General features: G+C 42.1%; 1 protein-coding gene across 2 annotated transcripts; it reads left to right on the forward strand.

The window, feature by feature from the left end:
- Positions 1-2,109: 2,109 nt before the first annotated feature.
- On the forward strand, positions 2,110-14,089 carry LOC140126505 (ADP-ribosylation factor-like protein 3). Of its 2 annotated transcripts, XM_072146036.1 has the most exons (6): positions 2,110-2,268; positions 3,395-3,547; positions 5,874-5,990; positions 11,205-11,255; positions 12,765-12,950; positions 13,943-14,089. In XM_072146036.1, the coding sequence occupies exons 1-6, from the start codon at positions 2,251-2,253 to the stop codon at positions 13,988-13,990; spliced, it is 573 nt and encodes a 190-aa protein (XP_072002137.1). In that variant the 5' UTR covers positions 2,110-2,250; the 3' UTR covers positions 13,991-14,089. The 2 variants fall into 2 exon arrangements, with proteins under 2 accessions (XP_072002137.1, XP_072002138.1); XM_072146037.1 differs by lacking the exon at positions 3,395-3,547 and having other exon boundaries at positions 2,112-2,268.
- The last annotated feature ends 5,864 nt before the right edge of the window (positions 14,090-19,953 follow it).

Consider the following 19,953-nt stretch of genomic DNA (forward strand, 5'->3'; position numbering starts at 1 on the left):
TGCTGCTGCTGCTGATGCCACCTCCATACTATATAATTGTGCCACTCTGTGGCTTTCCCTGTTACTGCCACCATGTTGCTGGCACCTGTGGGCTCCTGCTGCTGCTTCTGCTGCCACCACCTGCACACTCTTATCATTGTGCCACTTTGTGGCCTACCGTGTTTCCGCCACCTCCACCTTGTCATTGTGCCACTCTGCAGCCTACTCATGCTGCTGCCAACTGACCACTGTCTCCCTGGAACACCCTGTGATTTCCATAATGCTGTTTTCAGCATAGTTGCCACTATGTTTGGTTTTCCCCTTCATTTCATCTGTCAGCTTCAGGATTGATAGCCAAAAGCAGGAGTGGATACAGAACACAGAGGACATACAAGTATCCCATTTGCTGCTCATCTCTATTCTGGATCAACTCCTGTTTGTTTTTGGCTTTAGCAATACTGATGGATTATTGACCGGTTGAAAGAGGACACTGACATGTGAAAAGAAGGGTAAAATGATCAGTGACGTCAATGCAAAACTACTGCCGACATCCTCTGCACTCTTTTGGGGGGTTTCTACATGTATCCGCGTTTAACAGAACAGGTTCTGATGTAATCTATGGAATCATCTGATGTCAGTGTAAAAAGAGTGCACTCTTTGATGTTATAGTGGGATCTTGGCCCTCAGCTCAGTCCTTTCGAGCTGGCACAGACGTTACCTTGTCAGGCTGCATTCCCGCTTCGCTTATTTGGGGAAGTTGGCCTATGTAAGTGCACATGGAAGTGAAGAGTGAAGCGATTCTATGAGCCACGGCTGTCATGTGCGTGTCATACTAAAACACAGCATTGATTGAAGACCAAACCACGCTCCCTATGCATATTTAAGCATGGCACAACGTTCTACTACACCCTACAGGCTCTCTGCAGCCAGGAAATACCTGTTTTTTAACGTGATTTGTTTTGATTCGATTCGGGTCGAATCAAATTTTTTCGAAAAATTTGGCGAATCGGGGCGATTCTCTACTTTTAAGCTATTTTGGTTATTTTGAAAAAGCGCCATATGGGAAACACATGTCGGGGCATTATCTGTGTGTGGTCCTTTTCTTGGTATAGTATTACAGCCTTTGTTTTATATGTCTTTGTTTATATCGATAGACTGCTAGTCTTAGATACTGTATTGTTTTCCTGTCTATTTCAGACTTTATTACAACACTCTGTATACAGTGTGTCACTGTTCCATAGGCTGGTTACAACTTTAATCTACTATACACACAGTTTTAATCCATTGGAGTTCGTCCTATTTTGCTCTATTATGTGTCATTTTAATATACCGTATATACTCGAGTATAAGCCGACCAGAGTATAAGCCGAGGCCCCTAATTTTACCACAAAATACTGGGAAAACCTATTGACTCGAGTATAAGCCGAGGGTGGGAAATGCATTGGTCACAGCCTCCCAGTATATAGCCAACCAGGCTCTGACCCAGTGTATATAGCCAGCCAGCCCCTGCCCCAGTGTATATAGCCTGCCAGACCCTGCCCCAGTGTATATAGCCTGCCGCCGTTGCCGGACAGATCGCACAGAAAATATACAGGGGTCACCGGAAAGGTGAGTTTAGATATATTTATTTTTTTGACTCGAGTATAAGCCGAGTTTGGGGTTTTCAGCACATTTTTTGTGCTGAAAAACTAGGCTTATACTCGAGTATATAAGGTATGTATTAATTGAAATAAAGTGTAACTTATGTATAAAAATTATCTTGTGTTTTTTACATTTTTTGGTATTGTACTATTTACCCAATGGTAATTTGTCTATTTGCCCATACCAAACAGGTTAGCTGTTTTTGTGTATTTCGGTTCATTGTTATAAGTAAGTAGGCTATTGTTATTTTAACAACAAACTCTCACACCAGCTGAATGAGAGTTAGTTCTACCGGAATATTTTACAGTACAAAAAAATATCTACAGCTGTAGGAATCAGCCAGTGATAGTTTGCTGACCCGATAGGTCAGGTATGGCCCCCGAGGCTTAGAAGAGTTCACGGCTAACCAACACTGAAGTGCTAGCAGATGGCAGTGGGATTACACAGGTAATTATTTAATGCTGAGACAAAAACAGCTTCCTAATCCCTGTACCACCCTCCCATTAGACGTGTCCTGTCCAGTGCTCTAGCCATATCAGGAATACAACAAACACTCTGAACAGGAAGATTTTCCATAGTCTCCACCACCACCTTCTTCACAGCGTCACTGCCTGCATATAATGTTGCATTATGGGTGAAGTACAAAAGGTTAGTGATTGTTTACCTACAATGTATAGTTGTAGGAGTGGAGAACATTGCAGGTTAATTCAGGTTGTTTCTCTGTAATTTTGCACTTTTTTCAGTCATCAGTAGATATTAGTTCACTATTTGGGTTTATTTCTCATTGCTTGTTGGGGATTAAACATTTGGAAATCTTTGCTTCTCAGAGCTGCTCAGAGATACAATCTATCATAAACCTTTAAGTACCATCTCTGATAGTCTCCATAGATGTGCTCTATGTAAAAGTATAACAATATTAGCACGAGCCCCAACTATGGCTCCACATAATGACGCAGCCCTGGATTCAAAAATTCATCTTTCTTATTTAAACTAGGTTTCTATTATGATCCCAAAATTCAGTTATTACTGAGTGGAGAACTCCATATTCTACATAAATGGGGTTTGGTCTTAGAATTTTCATATGACCTTTATTGCTGTTCTTGTATTACGCAGTAAAAGAGTGTCACATGTTCTACACAACTGTAACAACAGTCGGGATCAGAGCTAGCTATATCCCCCCACAAGCTACACCTTACTGAAGCATATTATGTAAGTGATCAAACAATCCATCCAAACAAACCCCTCCAAAAATATTGCAAGTGCTGTTTATTGTACTACAACAGATTTTGTGTACAGCCAAAAGAAAAATAATGGGGCTTATTTACTAAGGGTCCCGCGGCCGCATTTTCGTCGGTTTTCCCGACTTTATGGGGATCGTGCCAGGGATTGTGTCGCATGCAATTGTTTTGTGTCGCAATCACGCAACACAAATCAGGGGGCGGGCCGTCGGACGATTCAACGGATTCGGACTACGCACAGGATTTAACATTTAAATTTCTGTTGTAAGCCATGCATTTACATGCACCAGGAAGAAGGTGAACTCCGGCAGACCTGATTGGCGGACCTAAGCGACACCTGCATTGATCATCAACAAGTGTGACCACCTGTATAATAGCAGTTTTGCTGGTCTGGATCATTCACGCATGTGTTAAACACACACAAAGCTAGACGACAAATATCAATGAAAATGACAAGATAATAACATAAAAACCTGTCCAAAAGGTAGGCCTTTATTATTGCTTCAAACAAATTCACTTTTGATTCACGTTTCCAGGGTTTGTTATCACTAGCTGAAGAATTACGAAAAGTGGAAGATTTGGAGGAAAATGTGATTAGAATAGTATTATTAGGGTTGGACAATGCTGGCAAGACAACTATCTTGACCCGACTTGCTTTGGAGGAAGTCAGCAATATAACTCCAACACAGGTATGTCATGACATTGCATGAAACTGAAAATGCTTTATATTGTGCTGTTTTGGTGACTCGGCACAAGGGTACAAGCAGAACCCTTTCCTACACGTGTAATGTACTTTCTATAAACATACATTTTTGCCCTGTCATGGTTCCATTTAACCAGGATTGGATTATTACAGCATCTATGGTTGTAGCATGTGTGCTGCATCATAATGAATGTATAGCATTGGCTTTAAAGGGGTTTTCAATGGACACTTACCTACTATAAATCAGATAGTGGAAATAAATGTGTAAGGCTAGCACTAGCCCTTGTTGTATAAGAGTCTTTGTCTACACGATGAGTACGGGCGAGGTGAAACACAGGTTATAGACAGGGTCATGCTATGGGGTGCTGTGGATAAAATGCACAATCCAAATCTCCATAGAAAGAAAGTTCTGTACACTAACCATAAAAGTACAAGCTTTATTCAGGCCATGCAGGTTACCACCGACATGCCAAACATGTCTCACTGTTAGTTCAAGTCCAAGTCCAAGACCCTGCATGGCCTTAATAAAGCTTGGAATTTTATGGTGAGAACTTACACAGAACTTTCTTTCTCTGAAAATCACTGGTGGTTGATAGCACTCACTAAACTGTCAAACTAACCCTGAGAATACAGATATCATATTGCCTATAGAGGAACATGAATGCCATACATGTAAAACACAAAGACAGCAGAATTGTGTTCCTTTCCCCTTAAAAAGACATAATAAATGTTTTGCAATAAGTGTCATATTCCCCATATTGGTGCCATTAAAAATTCTATTTGACTTACAAAAACAAGCTCTATATAACTAGGTGATGAATTGCATGGATCCCTGTCTCTAGGTGGTGAATGCAATGGATAATGTTCTCCAGGATATAAATGATTTAGCTGTATTATTACCACCTGTCTCTAGGCCCTACTAGTGATGTATGATAAGGCTGTCTGACTTTAGATGAGTATAATGGGGCACATTTACTTACCTGTCCGGAGGAGTTCACCGAAAGTGCATTGTCCGACGAGAATGCACTGTGCCGCGATTCACTAAGATCATGCACCCTCTTCTTCCTGGTGCATGTAAGTGTATTGGATTGCAACACAATTTGATAGTTAAATCCCGCACTAAGTCCGAATCAGTCGGATCGTCCGACAGCATGCCCCCTCGATTTCTGTTGCATGAAAGACGGCGCAGAGGCGCCATAAATAGGGCCGTGTGCAACACAATCCCCTGCCAAATACCTGTCACAGCCATGCAATTCCCGAAAATTTCTGAAAATCCGACTAAAGTGCGGCCGAGGACTCTTATTAGATAAGATTGGATCTTCCATAAGCTACTACGCTCACAGCTGTCCAAGTATCTATGCTGATTGTAAGTTTAATATTTATAGTTACATTTTTAAAGGTAATAAAAAGTGAAATTGTAACATCTGTGCCCGTCCCGCTGAACACTGGTTTACTTCTTTCCTACCTGCCTTAATTGATTTCCAACACACCTGTCTGTATCTTGTGAATTTTACTCTCAGTTGTAAACGGTCAAGTTAGCTGAGATCTGGATCTGGATCCTCAGCTCAAATTTCTGCACTGCCCATCTGCTTTAGGGTTATGGCACACGTGGCAATTTTAGGTCGTTTTTGGGCCGTTTTTAGTTTTGCATTTTCAGATTGTAAAAATGCATGCGTTTTCGACAGGGTTTACTAATTATCTTGATTAAAAACGCATGCGTTTTTACAATCTGAAACTGCACAACTAAAAAGTGCCCAAAAACATCCTAAAAAGGCCACGTGTGCCATCACCCTTATCTGGATGCCAGGAAACTGGTCCAATTATCTTCTGGACCGGGGCTCTGACATCTCATATAAGGTGTGCCTGCATTTTCCTCCTGGCTTGCTATAAGGCTTATTTGGAGCTAGCAGGCCTTTATATTTAGTGTACTGCATTGCCCACTTGTCTTTGACCCCTATCTGTTGACTACTCTTCTATGTTTTTATTACCCAGTCTTTGTCTCTGTGTTTGCATTTTGTCACAGGAAGGCAACGCCAAACAATTTGTCAGATACTGCTTAGGGTAGGCTGGGCAACAAGATAGGGACAGCTGGGAAGGGGCTTAGTATCTGTCTGTCCTTCCAGTCCATCCAAGCTGTTCCCTTACAGCAGCATAACGGGAATACCCTTGTGCGGTCTCTTACTTATGATAACACCTTTAGAATAGGTTGAGATATTGTGCTACTGGTGGATCTTTCCACATGTAAATGTGGTCTTAAAACCTGCTATTGATATGAGGTCTAACCCTTTATTGTATTTTTCTCTATTCTGAAGGGATTCAATATTAAAAGTGTACAATCTCAAGGTTTGAAGTTGTCAGTCTGGGACATTGGAGGTCAAAGAACAATTCGTGCCCACTGGAAGAAATACCTTGGAAATACAGACTTACTAGTAAGAAACTTACAAAAGTCTAAACTATTTGCCAAGGGCTTGGTTTTTACCCCTTGTACAATGGGGGGGGGGGGGGAGCAGTGTGTCAATACTGTACAACTATCATGCTACAGCAACAGCCAGGTGAAAGTACCCCTGATTGTTAACAAAAGTGATGGCCGTAGTGCCCCTGAGAATGCCATACAGCTGATTCTGCAAAAAAATTCCAATATGAATGATTCTGATAACCCAGCTGAAGAGAATTCCTGAGGGTGAGGGAGCAGTTGAGAGAAAGACAGTGGGGCACATTTATTAAAAACAGTGCTTCTGCCTGCCGGATGCTCCCTGTGCACCCTTGTAAACAAACCGGCGCACAGATCAGACCATGGCGCGGGACATCAGCAGCGCCGGAGGAGATAAGTACACAGTTATTATTTTCAAATAGCCTGCCCCAGCCTGGCCCTAAATAATTCCAGAACTCGGATAACCCCTTTAACAGCATTTTTAATACATTTTCTATTATTATTATTTCTTTGTTTATTTATTACATTTTTTTTATCTTGTGTTATTATTTAACCCCTTCTCGACACAAGCTGTATACTTGCTCACAATCATTATTGGACCCGTTTAGTGAACGGTGTAAAAAAAAAGAAAAAGAAAAACTTGTACAAATCCCTTTACAAAAAATGTTCTAAAAAGTGAACCATAAAAGTTACAAGTATCTCTGTAATCGTAGTGATCCACAGAATAAAGATAATGGGCTATACTTATCATACGCTGGCATATGATTGCCCCGCCGCTGCATTTTCGCTTCTGACTCTTGATGCATCGGGGCAGGTGGCTACTCCAAGCAGGAAGGTGGTGGAGAGGGCAAAATAATCACAAGTGCTAGCAATAAGCAAGTATTTGGAAGTATTTCAGGGCCTAAGTGGCGCTAAGGCCCTGATAAATATGCCCCAATATATTATTTTTATGGTACAGTGAACGTCACCCCCCCCCCCCACACACACACACAAAAATGCAAAAAAAATATTTCTTTCTCTCCGCACATTAACCCTTTCAGGACCTGGCCCTTTTTTGTTTTTTCATTTTCATTTTTTACTCCCCATGATCAAAAATCCATAACTTTTTTATTTTTCCATGTACAGAGCTGTGTGATGGCTTATTTTCTGCGTAACAAATTGCACTTCATAGTGATGGTATTGAATATTCCATGCCGTGTACTAGGAAGCGGGAAAAAAATTCCAAATGCTGTGAAATTGGTCAAAAAACGCATTTGTGCCGTCTTCTTGTGGGCTTGGATCTTACGGATTTCACTGTGCACCCCAAATGACATGTCTACTTTATTCTTTGGGTCTGTGCGATTACGGGGATACCAAATTTATATAGGTTTTATAATGTTTTCATACATTTAAAAAAATTAAAACCTCCTGTACAAAAATTTTTGGGGGGATTTTGCCATCTTCTGGCGCTAATAACTTTTTTATACTTTGGTGTACTGAGCTGTGGGTGGTGTCGTTTTTTGCGGATTTTGATGACGTTTACAATGTTATCAATTTTAGGACTGTTTGACCTTGTGATCACTTTTTATAGAATTTTTTAATTTTTTTAAATGACAAAAAAAGTGCCATTTTCGACTTTGGGCGCGATTTTCCGTTACGGGATTAAACGCAGTGAAAAACCGTTATCATATTTTGATAGATCGGGCATTTTTGGACGCGGCGATACCTAATGTGTTTATGATTTTTACTGTTTATTTATATTTATATCAGTTCTAGGGAAAGGGGGGTGATTTGAGTTTTTAGGGTTTTATTATAATTTTTTTTTTTTTTTACTTTTTTTTTTTTTTATTTTTAGTACTTTTCAGACTCCCTAGGGTACTTTAACCCTAGGGTGTCTGCACTACAGTATGGCAGTATATGGGGATTTTACTACTCATACATTACAATGTGCTGATAGCACATTGTAATGCATGGGTTATCCCGAAGTAGCCTCGGGTCTTCGTGAGACCCGAGGTTACCATGGCGACGGAACGCCGCTCCCCGCGCCGCCATCCTTTTGAAGCCGCCGGCAGCATTGCCGGCGGCGATCGAGGTGAAAACACCCGCGATCGGTGCCCGCGATCGGTGCAATATGCAGCAAAGACTTACCGGCTATGGAGAGGGCTCAGCGCGTGAGCCCTCTCCATGCACCCGCGGCCGACCCGTGACGTGCTATTACGTCACGGGTCGTGAAAGGGTTAAAGAGTCACTAAATCTCATCAATAAACGATAGACATAGTACATCTAACCTCACAAAAAATAAGCCCTTATTTGTCATAATTGGCCAAAAAAATTAAGATTATATAGCCTTTGAACCTCTTCCTGACCTCTTCCAGCGTAACACTAATCCTGTAAACTGTAGCACTGTATGCAAAAACCATAGAGGTACCCTGGATCCCTTGTTAGAAAGCCACTTAGAAAGGGGGAATATCAAGGCGCTCAGCAATCAGAACATGGTGTTGGTGAGGTATAAGGGATGTCCTTGCTCTGACCACAATTCATGGGGACTCCAGCGCCCTCACCCCTGTACGAGGGGTGTACTGGCCCCCAAGCCAGACTGCATCCTGGCTTACAGAAAATACTTGGGTGGGTTTGATCTGTCAGATCAAGTGCTGAAGCCGTACAGTGCCCTACAGGAACCAAATATATGGTACAAAAACGCTGACCTTGTACAGATTTTACTGTACAACTCTCACATGGTGTTCAACTATGCAGGTCATGCCGTATCATTTCTCAATTTTCAAGAGATGGTGATTTATGCACTAATATTTGGAAAAGATGGACAGAGCCCCAGTACCCTGGGGGCGTAACAATCCTCTGCATCCTCTGCCCGATGGCACGGTCCGGCCCCCCTCATTCCCCCCGATGCCGATGCCAAATTCCTTTGATATGTTAAAGCATCCCAAAGTTAAGACCACTTATATTGACACAGGGCAATATCTGTGTCAGGAAAGTGCAAAATGGCCAAGTCATTAAGGGGTTAAAGTGATTTCCCTAGCCCATTTTTGTCATGACAACTGCCCTATTATTACCCGCATGTGCTTCCAGGGCCCCCCAGTGCTGCCGTTTCACGGGCTGTTACAATGAACAGAAAATATCTCACCCTCTCCACCTCTCTCCCTCCTCCCTATGCCTGTGTATCCTAGAAGCAGCAGGAAGTACAGGGGGAGGGAAGACATGATCTGCTCATTGTAACACCAGTGAAAAGACATCACTGAGGGGCTCAGGAAACACACCCAGAGCCTTGGAGCTCATTAGCATAATTAAACAAATTTATTTTGGAAGGAAGGAAGCCATGGATAACAAATATAAGATGATTCCACAATCACAGTGCCCGGATCTATGAGTTACAATGATGGATTTTGATGGTATATTTTCTTTTAGAACAAATCTACAAAACCAATATTGTACGTAACTCGGGGACAGTCATAGAATAAGATAAATTGGCCATGAGTATATGGAGCGTTTTCAGCAGGGAAGGGGAGTAAAAAAACTGTGACATCATCTGTTGTTATATAATAAAAGTATTAAAGTGTTATTTTATAGTGCAATCCCATCTGTTTTGTCTTTGATTTAAATGCAGTGCCTTCTGCAAACAAAACCTCTAAAGATTAATCTACCGCCTGTGAAAACAGCCCATATGTAGGTCCAATCTCACTGACTGCACACCTATGCACCTATGATGCAAAGACTTCCCATCTGACAACTGACACTATAATAGTTATTACAGATAGCAAGAGTTTGTATGGCTGTGCACTTGTAGGATTTACCAGATTGAACCTACAACTACTGAACTGAGCTGCTGAGATAAGTTTGGCAGTTGTAGGTTTTTTTTCCACTAAATCCTATGTACACACAGAGCAAGTTTGTCTGTATTTTTCCAAACAAAGATAATAGCATGGTAAAATGTTAAAGCGTAACTCCAATTTAATAATTTAAACCAAATTGTCACATATGATTCCCCCAAATAGAACAAACCCCATATTTTTCTGCTCACTCCTTTTCTTTCCATCATTATGGCATTATCTTTTCTGAAGCTACTTGTCATAAATCTTCCTCAGTAGCAGTAAAATGGGCAGAAACTAATCTCTTCCTGTCTTTGTCCTGAAGTTAAGTCAACTTTAAGATGCCCATATTTCCCATTAATTCTTGTGTTTCTTCATTAACCCCTTACCGACATATGACGTAATACTACATCACATGCGGGGTGCGGGAGCATGGAGAGGGCTCACAGGCTGAGCCCTCTCCATAGCCGGTAAGTCTTTGCTGCACATTGCAGCAAAGGCTTACCTGTAACCCCCGCAATTGGTGCCAGCACAGTTCGTGGGTGTTTTCCCGCTGATTGCCACCGGCGAAGCTGCTACCGGCTTCAAAAAGATAGTGGCTCCCCGTGACGTCATCGGGGAGCGGCGATCCATCGCCATGACAGCCTTCCGAAGACCCGAGGCTGCTTCAGGTTAACCTCCTATGAGGAGTAAAATCCCCATATACTGCCATACCGTAGTATGGCAGTATATGATAAGATCGTACAGACAACCTAGGGTTAAAGTACCCTAGGGAGTCTGAAAAATACTGATATAAATATAAATAAACAGTAAAAATCATAAACACATTAGGTATCGACACGTCCTAAAATGGCCGATCTATCAAAATAGAATAACGAAAATGGCACCTCCCAAAGCTTAAAAAAGTTACTAGCGCCAGAAGACGGCAAAATCCCCCAAAAAATTTTTGTACAGGAGGTACATTTGGAATTTTGGAATTTTATTCCCGCTTCCCAGTAAACGTCATGGAATATTAAATACCACCATTTTGAGGTGTAATTTGTTATGCAGAAAATAAGCCATCACACAGCTCTGTACATGGAAAAATAAAAAAGTTATAGATTTTTGAAGGTGGGGAGTGAAAAATGAAAACGCAAAGACGAAAAAGGGCTGCGGCAGGAAGGGGTTAAAGTAAATCCCCTTAGCTCTGCATTGTGTGGACATACAATACTATAAAGTGATTAGCCTAGCAGTTTTCATCACATGGTAGAGCACTGGGCAGGTAAATAATAGGGCCTGGTATCTAGGCAGTTTGAGCTGTGGGCATTCATAATAACTTTCCATAGGAATTATGTGAGAGTATTTACACATTACTTTAAGCACAGCTATAATAACACATCATAACTATGATGTTTTTCCTTTTATTCTAGATCTATGTGGTCGACAGTGCAGATCGTAAGCGTTTTGAGGAAACAGGGCAGGTATGCTTCCAATGGGTCCAGAAATTACTGAATCTCTTAACAACTTACTATACATGCCATTTACTAACTATGATAGAATAAAACGGAAGGGCACTTCCAGCCGATGCACCCTTTAGTGAAAATGGGATCCCAGTTCTCTGGATCAATGGGGGTCTCTAAGCTTGGGGGATAGTTTATTAACTTGGGATAAACCCAATTAAATTGACAGCTTTTCCACCCAGAAAATAATCCTTTATGGATGGAGCTAAAATATGTGAACGAGCCCTTATACAGTTCTGTGCACCAAAATATAAAAAGTTACAAGTGTGAATAGAGGAGACTCATAATAACACTTTCTCAACCATTTTCTGTTCTAACATAACAGCTCAGTGGACCTAAAAGTGTACAACTTATGGCAGTATGACAGTTCCTTCTACATTCTACATATTATTATATATGTCCTGTTAATGTTAATCACTAGTACAAATGTAAAGCCAGCAGGGATTCTGGAAGATTTGCAGCATACTGTACATTCTATTTTCTCCTGCTATAATGTACCTCAAGATTTGTAATATATATTTTAAGTTTGGCCTCTTGCACATGAACTTTTTTCATGGTCATGAGAAAGTCATTCTTTTTACAGCTAGCACAAGTCCCCATGTATTTCTATAATTTCCATGGGCCTGTGTCACGAACCTGTCCAGCAAAAGCACAACCACAGCGCTAGCTGTCAGACTGGGTAAGCAGAGACAAACTCCCCCTGTAACAATCCTGCGGGCTACAGCTCTGCCTACAGCAGATAAAACCACCCTGACAAGGGCAAACCCGCTATCAGGAACCTAATTAATGGACCCTGAGAGACCCTACAAAATGTTGGATGGTAAAGCAGACAGGTAACAGGAAATCAGAGATAGACCAGAGTTCACACTAGTACACTAGAAAAGGGTCCAGCCAAAAACAAACAAGTCTGAGACAGTGATAGTGAGGTCACATACAACAGAGACAGATAGACAAGCGGAGTCAGACAGAACAAGGTCAAAAACAAGATGACGGCAAAGGTACAGAATCTAAATGTGATAGAATGGTGGATAATACGTAACTGAAGTGGGATACACAGAATAGCAAAGATAGTAGTAGCAATAACCAGCACCATCTGAAGGAACTGAGTAGAATATAAAGGGAGTAATGGACACTACCCCCAGACTGGTTCAGCCGTCCATCACTCAAACCATAGCTGCAAAAAACTCACACCCAGCTTTCCCTAAAGAAAGATCCTGAAGGGGGAGCTGTCAATCACAGGCAGCTCTGGGTGTAGTTTTCAAGCACAGAAACTCAAAACAAGGTCTAATCCCATTAGGGAAGTCTTTGTGTGAGCGACCTCACACACAGATAACCCATGAGCTTGTGCAAAGCACTTGTGTGCAGGTAGGCTTAATGCATGTACTAATGACATTACTCATAGCTTCTATAGGATAAGTTGTCATGTCACAAAATGAACTTCATTGTGCTATGGCCAATTTTTATATTTAGGAGTTGGCAGAACTGATAGAAGAGGAAAGTCTGCTTGGCGTCCCTCTCCTGGTGTTTGCCAACAAACAAGACTTATTGACTGCTGCTCCTGCTTCAGACATTGCTGCTGGACTTAACCTGCACACCTACCGAAATCGTACATGGCAGATCCAAGCCTGTTCTGCGCTCTCAGGAGAAGGGATCCAGGTGAAATACTGCGAATGGAAATATCAGAAATCACTATGCTCAGAATGCTCGGGATTATGTGCTATCCGGGAAACTAAAGAAGCCTTACAGGTTATAAGGTGGTCACTCAGCTTCCCCCAAAAATTAAAACAGATATCAGTTGCGAGTTAGAAAATCAAATAGATTTGCCCTGGTTTTCAGTGGAATAAAGGTCACAAATGTTGGCACATACCTGTTGGCCATGACTTTAAGGGGTAGTTTACCATTGATGACCTACTGAACAATCCTCGTAATTGTAGGAGGCCCTAAATTAATGTAAAATATGCACAATTCTACATTAAATTGTAGCTGTACTACAATTTACCATGCATATTTAACCCTATACAGTAAATTCCCTCCCTATATTTTATGATGATTATTTAAAGTTTTGGGAGAACTGTTCAGGAGCGGATTTCCCAACTCCTGTCCAAAAAAGTGGTCAGAGGAGGTAACAGGGGGACCACAACTCTTATTGGCTTATCTGGAAGTGTAGCTACTTTTCCTCTTCTTTTCTACCAATATTCACATTGGCTCACTAAAGGGGGTCAGAAGACTGGGGCCCATCAGCATCATATGGATCCATAGGATAAGTCATTAACTAAATATAATTTAGGGTTCATTCACATGGCCATCTGCGGGGACGTACATGCGGCTGCAAATTTACAGCCGCATGTACGTCCCCATAGACAACAATAGCGGCACGGCGGGGATACATGTGTGGCACCGATCCGGGCCGCACACCGCAACCTTGCACCAATCAACTTTTCCAACTATGTGTCTCTGTTCTGCCTCATGTAAGGATCAGGCGTTAAATCCCCATAATAGGATAATGCTAACATATCCTACATTGACCTGATAGGTCATCAGTATCAAAAAATGCACAAGCTGGAAAAACTCTTTTAAAAACCAAATAATGTAATTTTTTACAATTAACATGGACATAATAAACCTTAATGTTTTTTTTTTGTTTCCAGGATGGAATGAATTGGATCTGTAAAAACATCACTGCAAAGAAAAAATGAAAATCCTGCCAAAATCAAATATTATATGAAGAAACAATGAATGCAGGGTGATGCTACTTTTCATACTAATAAAAACGTGACTACTACAGGACTACTGTATCTTGTATCATATATATTTTATCCATGTCACTCATACATTTGGATTGGTTAAATGAAGGCCTAAATTGATCCTTCTTTAACCCCTAATGCAGCGGTTCTCAACCTGAGGGTCACGACCCCAGTTGGGATCGAATGGCCAAAACACAGGGTCGCCTAAAGCCATTGGAAAATACATATTTCCGATGGCCTTAGCCGCTGAGAAGTCGCGCTACCGTCTGCAGCAGCACTATTCAGCTGAAACGCACACGTCGTTATGGATGCATGTTCCAAACTGAATGTCTGCGTGCATGGGCAGAAGTGATTGTATCATCCGCCCGGTGCATAAGGGGCGGGGAAGGCGGGGGGAACGCTCCACAGTCCATAGTAGAGCATTACATGTGTCCGGTGCTTGCTGATGTCATCAGTGGGCGGACGCAACAAGCGCCGGAGGACAGAAGCCTAGGAGGCGGAGAGGCAAGAGAGTCTGTGAGACAGCCTGCTGGTAATAAAAAGGTTAATAATGTACACACACCATACACGCAATACTGTGTAAGTGTAAGGTGCTTTGTGTGTAATCATTACACAGTACACAATGCAGCTTACACTTACACAAAGCAATAGTATTAATAAATAGTAATAAATATTTCTCAACATATAATTAAATATTGTTTTTGTGATTAATCACTATGTATAAATTATGTTTGATTTGTAGCAATGAGAATACATAATGCAAACCAGGTATTTACATTCCGAATCATCCGTGTTGCAGAATTACAGTTTTGAAGTAGCCACCAAAATTATCCTTATATGTCTTTTATCCTTATATAAGCAGTTTGTGGAACTCAGCTTTCTGTTCTGTATACTGACAGCTGAGAGATAGGGGGTTATTTATCATTAGATCAGCTCCTTGGGAGCCACCGGGGCATATTTATCATAGCCCCGCCGTTGCATATTCGCAGCGGGATACATCAAGAGGCTTCCGCCTCTTGATGTATCGGGGCAGACGGCTGCGCGACGTTAATCCAACGCCAGGCAACTCAGCTGGCGACTTCAGATATGAAAAGTCGCGGGCAGCAGCGAGTGCGCAGGCGCAGGGACAGTAACACCCCGCGCTGGCCCACTCCCGGATTCATGAAGTGGCAGAAATAGCCACGTGAGACCTTTTAGCAGTGAAAACTCCCAAAATATCTCAATGCCACTAAATGCTTTTTAACGCCACAAAAGCCCAGGAAACCCATGATAAATAACCCCCATACTGTTTATATTAATTGTTCAAGACAGAATTAAAAAACTAAATCATCAAGTGAAATGTTCTCTAGGTATGTAAAGAGTTCATCTACAGTATGCCTTCCTTATCTCTATGTTGTAAAGAAGGAGCAGGAAAAGGGCACAGAGAATTTGTTTTAGTTAATGATGAATATGAAAAAGTTTACTATTATCACCTGTTTTATTCATTTCTGAAATTAATTTAAAAAATAAGCTTTAAAGGTTTTTCTACGCTATAGATATGTTTAGACCCAGAAAAACAATTCTAGATACAGTAGGTAATTTTTATAAATGGACTACACCCAATTGAGAAACCAAGGCATCCTGTTCTGGCAGGTTAATTTATGTTAGAAGCTGCGATTTAAATCAAAGGACATCACCATCCCTAGTGATACTAGGGCCACATCATCTCACATCATCTCCCTACTGTACTACACCAATATTAGCAGAACCCATATTGCCCTAGAAGTAACAACAGCGTATAAGAAGGATAATAGGTGTAGCACAAGTCTCAATTGTTCATGCTTGCTTATAAATTTGGAACATCATTTACAATAACCCCTTCCCTGGTAACTGAGTAGCTGGCTTGAGAGTGCCCTATTGCTCCACTGGGTCACGGTCGCTTGGTCCAGGCAGAACAGGCTTCGTCCATGCCAGGTAGGTATCCGACAGGTGGATTACAAGAAGAGGCAGATGCCACGGGTGGATGGAAACAATTCTCCCTGGGGCCCTCCCAATGTATGTGTATATGGGAATCTCCGGATAGATGGTAGATGGGTAGATGTTATGTGGCTTCCAGGGATCACACTTAGACAAGGGACGTGAAACATCAACTTGCGGTTCCTTTATTCCAGGACAGCGGGTCTCAGGCACATCTGCGCTTCATGTCATCTTAGTAACTTTTTAGCCACAGGTAGTTGATATAAACTTCACCTGGGAGCAGAGAGTTCTACTATCCACCCAGGGACCTTCTTACAATGTGGAATTAACAATCGATAGACATGACATCCTGGCCAGTATGTAAACATTTCCTAGATGTTATGCAGCTGCAAAAACAGATATAGACAGTAGATGGCGCACAGAGGTGATCAGGCTCTACAGGATGGAATCTAATAGGAGTAAGGCCCCTTCCACACTAGCGAGTGTGATGCGATGAACTCGCATCACACTCGCAACGCAAGCTGCCGGGAACGCACGGCCCGAACGCTGCACCGCGGGAGTGAACTGACATTTTTTGTACACCCCAAAGCATTTTTGGGGCATGGTAGAGCATCTTTAGGTACACCACTTTTTCCATTATGCAAAACCCTTTGTCAAACAAGAAATACACAAAACACAACAAAAAGGTAATTTTGGAATCGAATGGTAATATATGCTCGTGATTACATGACGATCAATCGGTGATAAATATGGAGACCAGGCTGGGCATGGAAGTGTTTTAACCTGGAGAGACAGGGCCCCATAGCAGACTTCTGAATGGGACCCCCCCCCCCAACCCTTTAGAAATCTACATATTTGAATGCTCACACATTTATACACTTATTTGTACACTATTCACAGATTATATATATATATATATATATATATATATATATACTTAGTAGCCCCAGTAGACCCAGAAGCTGCTGACCACATAGGGGAAGTAGATGGCAGCAAGAGATAAGAGATCCCTAGTCCTGTCATTCTACTGTCTTCTCCCTCTACCCCAATATTTCTTATCTGAGACACCAATTCATGCTGTGTAGTTTGGAAGATGTGCAGCATAATATTCATAAAATGCTGCACATCCTCTATTGTGTTAGGTCGGATGCTGGGGCCCCCTGACACTGTGGGCCCCAGAGCAGTTGCTATGGCTGCTACGGCTGTAGTTATGCCTCTGCATTCCTGGGAAACTATTGCTGTGAATATGGGACCATTATCCAGTGAAAAGATGCAGGTGTACGCCCTACCACAAGGGAAAACAGAGGTCCTACACATATAGCCGAACTGATAATTTCCCTCCTGTTACTACTGGGGTTGAGCGTCATATGCAATGGCTCCAAAGATATTCACACCAGCTGTAAGGACGGTGTTTATTCATACAGCAAAGGAAGGCATAAACTGCTGACCCAAGACAGAGGACCTGACCATCTTTGGATGCTAAAAAGAACCTGGATTTTTAGCATGTCCAGTCCATAGTGGCCATGGTTGTTCTAGACACCACTATAAACAACCATTCTGCTTCTACCAGTCCAAAAAACTCAAAGCTCAAAACTCAAATATCTTCCAGTGTATCACAGAGACAGGACTAGAAGTCATCAATCTCTCACCAAGAGATTTACAACCTAGATGTAAGATGAAAGATGAGACTTTCTATTGGGCGACAGAACTACAGATCTGTCTGACACATAGCTACATGCTGTGGTTTGCAGCAACCCATTATTTCACTAGTGATACACTATGCTGGTAAAGAGAAAGTAGCCAGCAGCTTATAGGGTCATACTGTAATATCAAAGTTGTCAGTAAAACAGTTATGTTTTTCTAAATGTAAATTTTAAAATGTTTGGGAAGTAGAAAACTACAGCACAGCAGCAGGGCCGGGACAAAGCATTTTGGTGCTCTAAACAAACAAGCAGAATTGGGGCTGATCATGAGGGGGAAAATGAAATGGCTCCCTACCCCCTCTAAAAAAAGGCTGGATTATCTAGGGATGATCTACAATTAGGCCTACCAGCAGTAAATCTAGCGCAAATGGAAGCCCATGCTTCCCCCTGTATATTGGTGGCCCAGCACATGTCCCAGTGTATATGTGAGACAGCACATGACACCAGTATATAGGTCACCAAACATATTCCCCCAATATACAAAAACAGGCAGTCCCCGGGTTACATACAAGATAGGGTCTGTAGGTTTGTTCTTAAGTTGAATTTGTTGGGTTGTCATAAGAATCAATATTAAGACTAAAGCTTCATTACAGACACCTGTGATAACTGTTACAGCTGATCATTGTAGCCTAGGACTAAAGTACAATAAATTACCAATATTCCATTTGTAACAAGGGGTCGTATGTAAGTCAAGTGTTCTTAAGTAGTGGAACGCCTGTAGCTCATCACATGCCCCAAGTATATAGATAGCCCAGCACACTCCCCAGAATATAGGCTGCAAAGTGCATGCCCCCAATATATAGGCAGCCCAGCACATGTCCCCCATATAAAGGCAGCCCAACACACGCCCTGCTTAGCACATCCCCCCTGTATATAGATAGCCCAGCTCAGTAGAAGAAAATGTTTACTCACCTATCCTCGATTTCTGCAGCCTACTCCTCGCACATGAGACACATGAGCTACCCCACTACTGTATTTGGCTATTCAACTTCTTCCCATTCTCGTGATCTGTTTCCTACCTACCTCTAGTCCTACCACTGTAATCCCCACTGATATCCTATGGATAGGAGACAACATGTAGTGTCAGGTGTTGTTCCATAGTCAATGGTGAAGTCACTCCTTCCATTCACTATTAAAGGACCCCCATATTATGGGTGGTAGACTGTCCTATAAAGGATGCTCGTTACGTCTAAGGGATGATGCACACGTCTCCACCGTAATCCAGGGTGCCCGGGGAAAATATGGTTTTAAAAATATGTGTATTAGCTCACATCACCTGAGCGCCACATGGCTCCTCCATTCTTTAATTATGTACGCCTCTCAGTTCATCAATATTAACCCCCTCTGTCCGCTGGTTCTAGAACTTCTCCCCTGCGCAGCCGCATTGGTAAGTCGCAGGCTGCGCAATGGAGAAGTTCTTGCGCACGTGCAAGATTTCCAGGTACTTGGATGACGTCACCGGCTGTCTGTTCTAGAGCGAGCGAACAGAGGGGGTGAATATTAATGAACCAGGGGGCGTGCATAATTAAGGATTAGAGGAGCCATGAGGCGCTCAGGTGCTGTTTGCATCATCCCCTAGAGCAGTGGTGGCGAACCGATGTCACAGGTGGCACTCAGAGCCCTCTCTGTGGGCACTCGAGCCATCACCAAAGAGGACGCAAAGTATCTTTGTGGATTCCCAGACAGCCCAAGACTTGCTGCGCTCAGTGTTATCTTGAAGCAACAGTGCTGCTTGTGACTACAGGAGGAATGGGAAGGGGATACTGATATGCTTGAAAGCTATGACAGAGAAGGGAGCAATAAGTTACTACGTAAATTGCCATGTTGGAACTTCGCAATAAATGAGCTGGTTTTGGTTGTAGTTTCGGCACAACCATTGCCCTAGAGGTAATGAGCATCCATTAGAGCAGTGATTTTCAACCTTTTTTGAGCCGCGGCACACTTTTTATACTTAGAAAATCCTGGGGCACACCACCAACCAAAATAGCACAAAATGACACTAAAACAGTCATATTATACAAATAGTTAATAATATAGATTCTAAATTTATTTTACTCACTCCTGGGCCTGGGCCTGTTGGACGAACACAAAAGGGATATCCTGGCAGGAATGGTGGAAAGACACACACAAAGCTCTTCTTCAACAGTTCTCAGTTTCTCCCTGTTTTTAGTATATGGTGCTGATTATTATGTGGCTCATATACTGCAAAATAAAGGGGTACAATGAGAAGTACTATGGCCATGAGGCCAGAGTACA

The sequence above is a fragment of the Engystomops pustulosus genome, chromosome 4, assembly GCF_040894005.1.
Source record: "Engystomops pustulosus chromosome 4, aEngPut4.maternal, whole genome shotgun sequence".
NCBI classification, from domain to species: domain Eukaryota; kingdom Metazoa; phylum Chordata; class Amphibia; order Anura; family Leptodactylidae; genus Engystomops; species Engystomops pustulosus.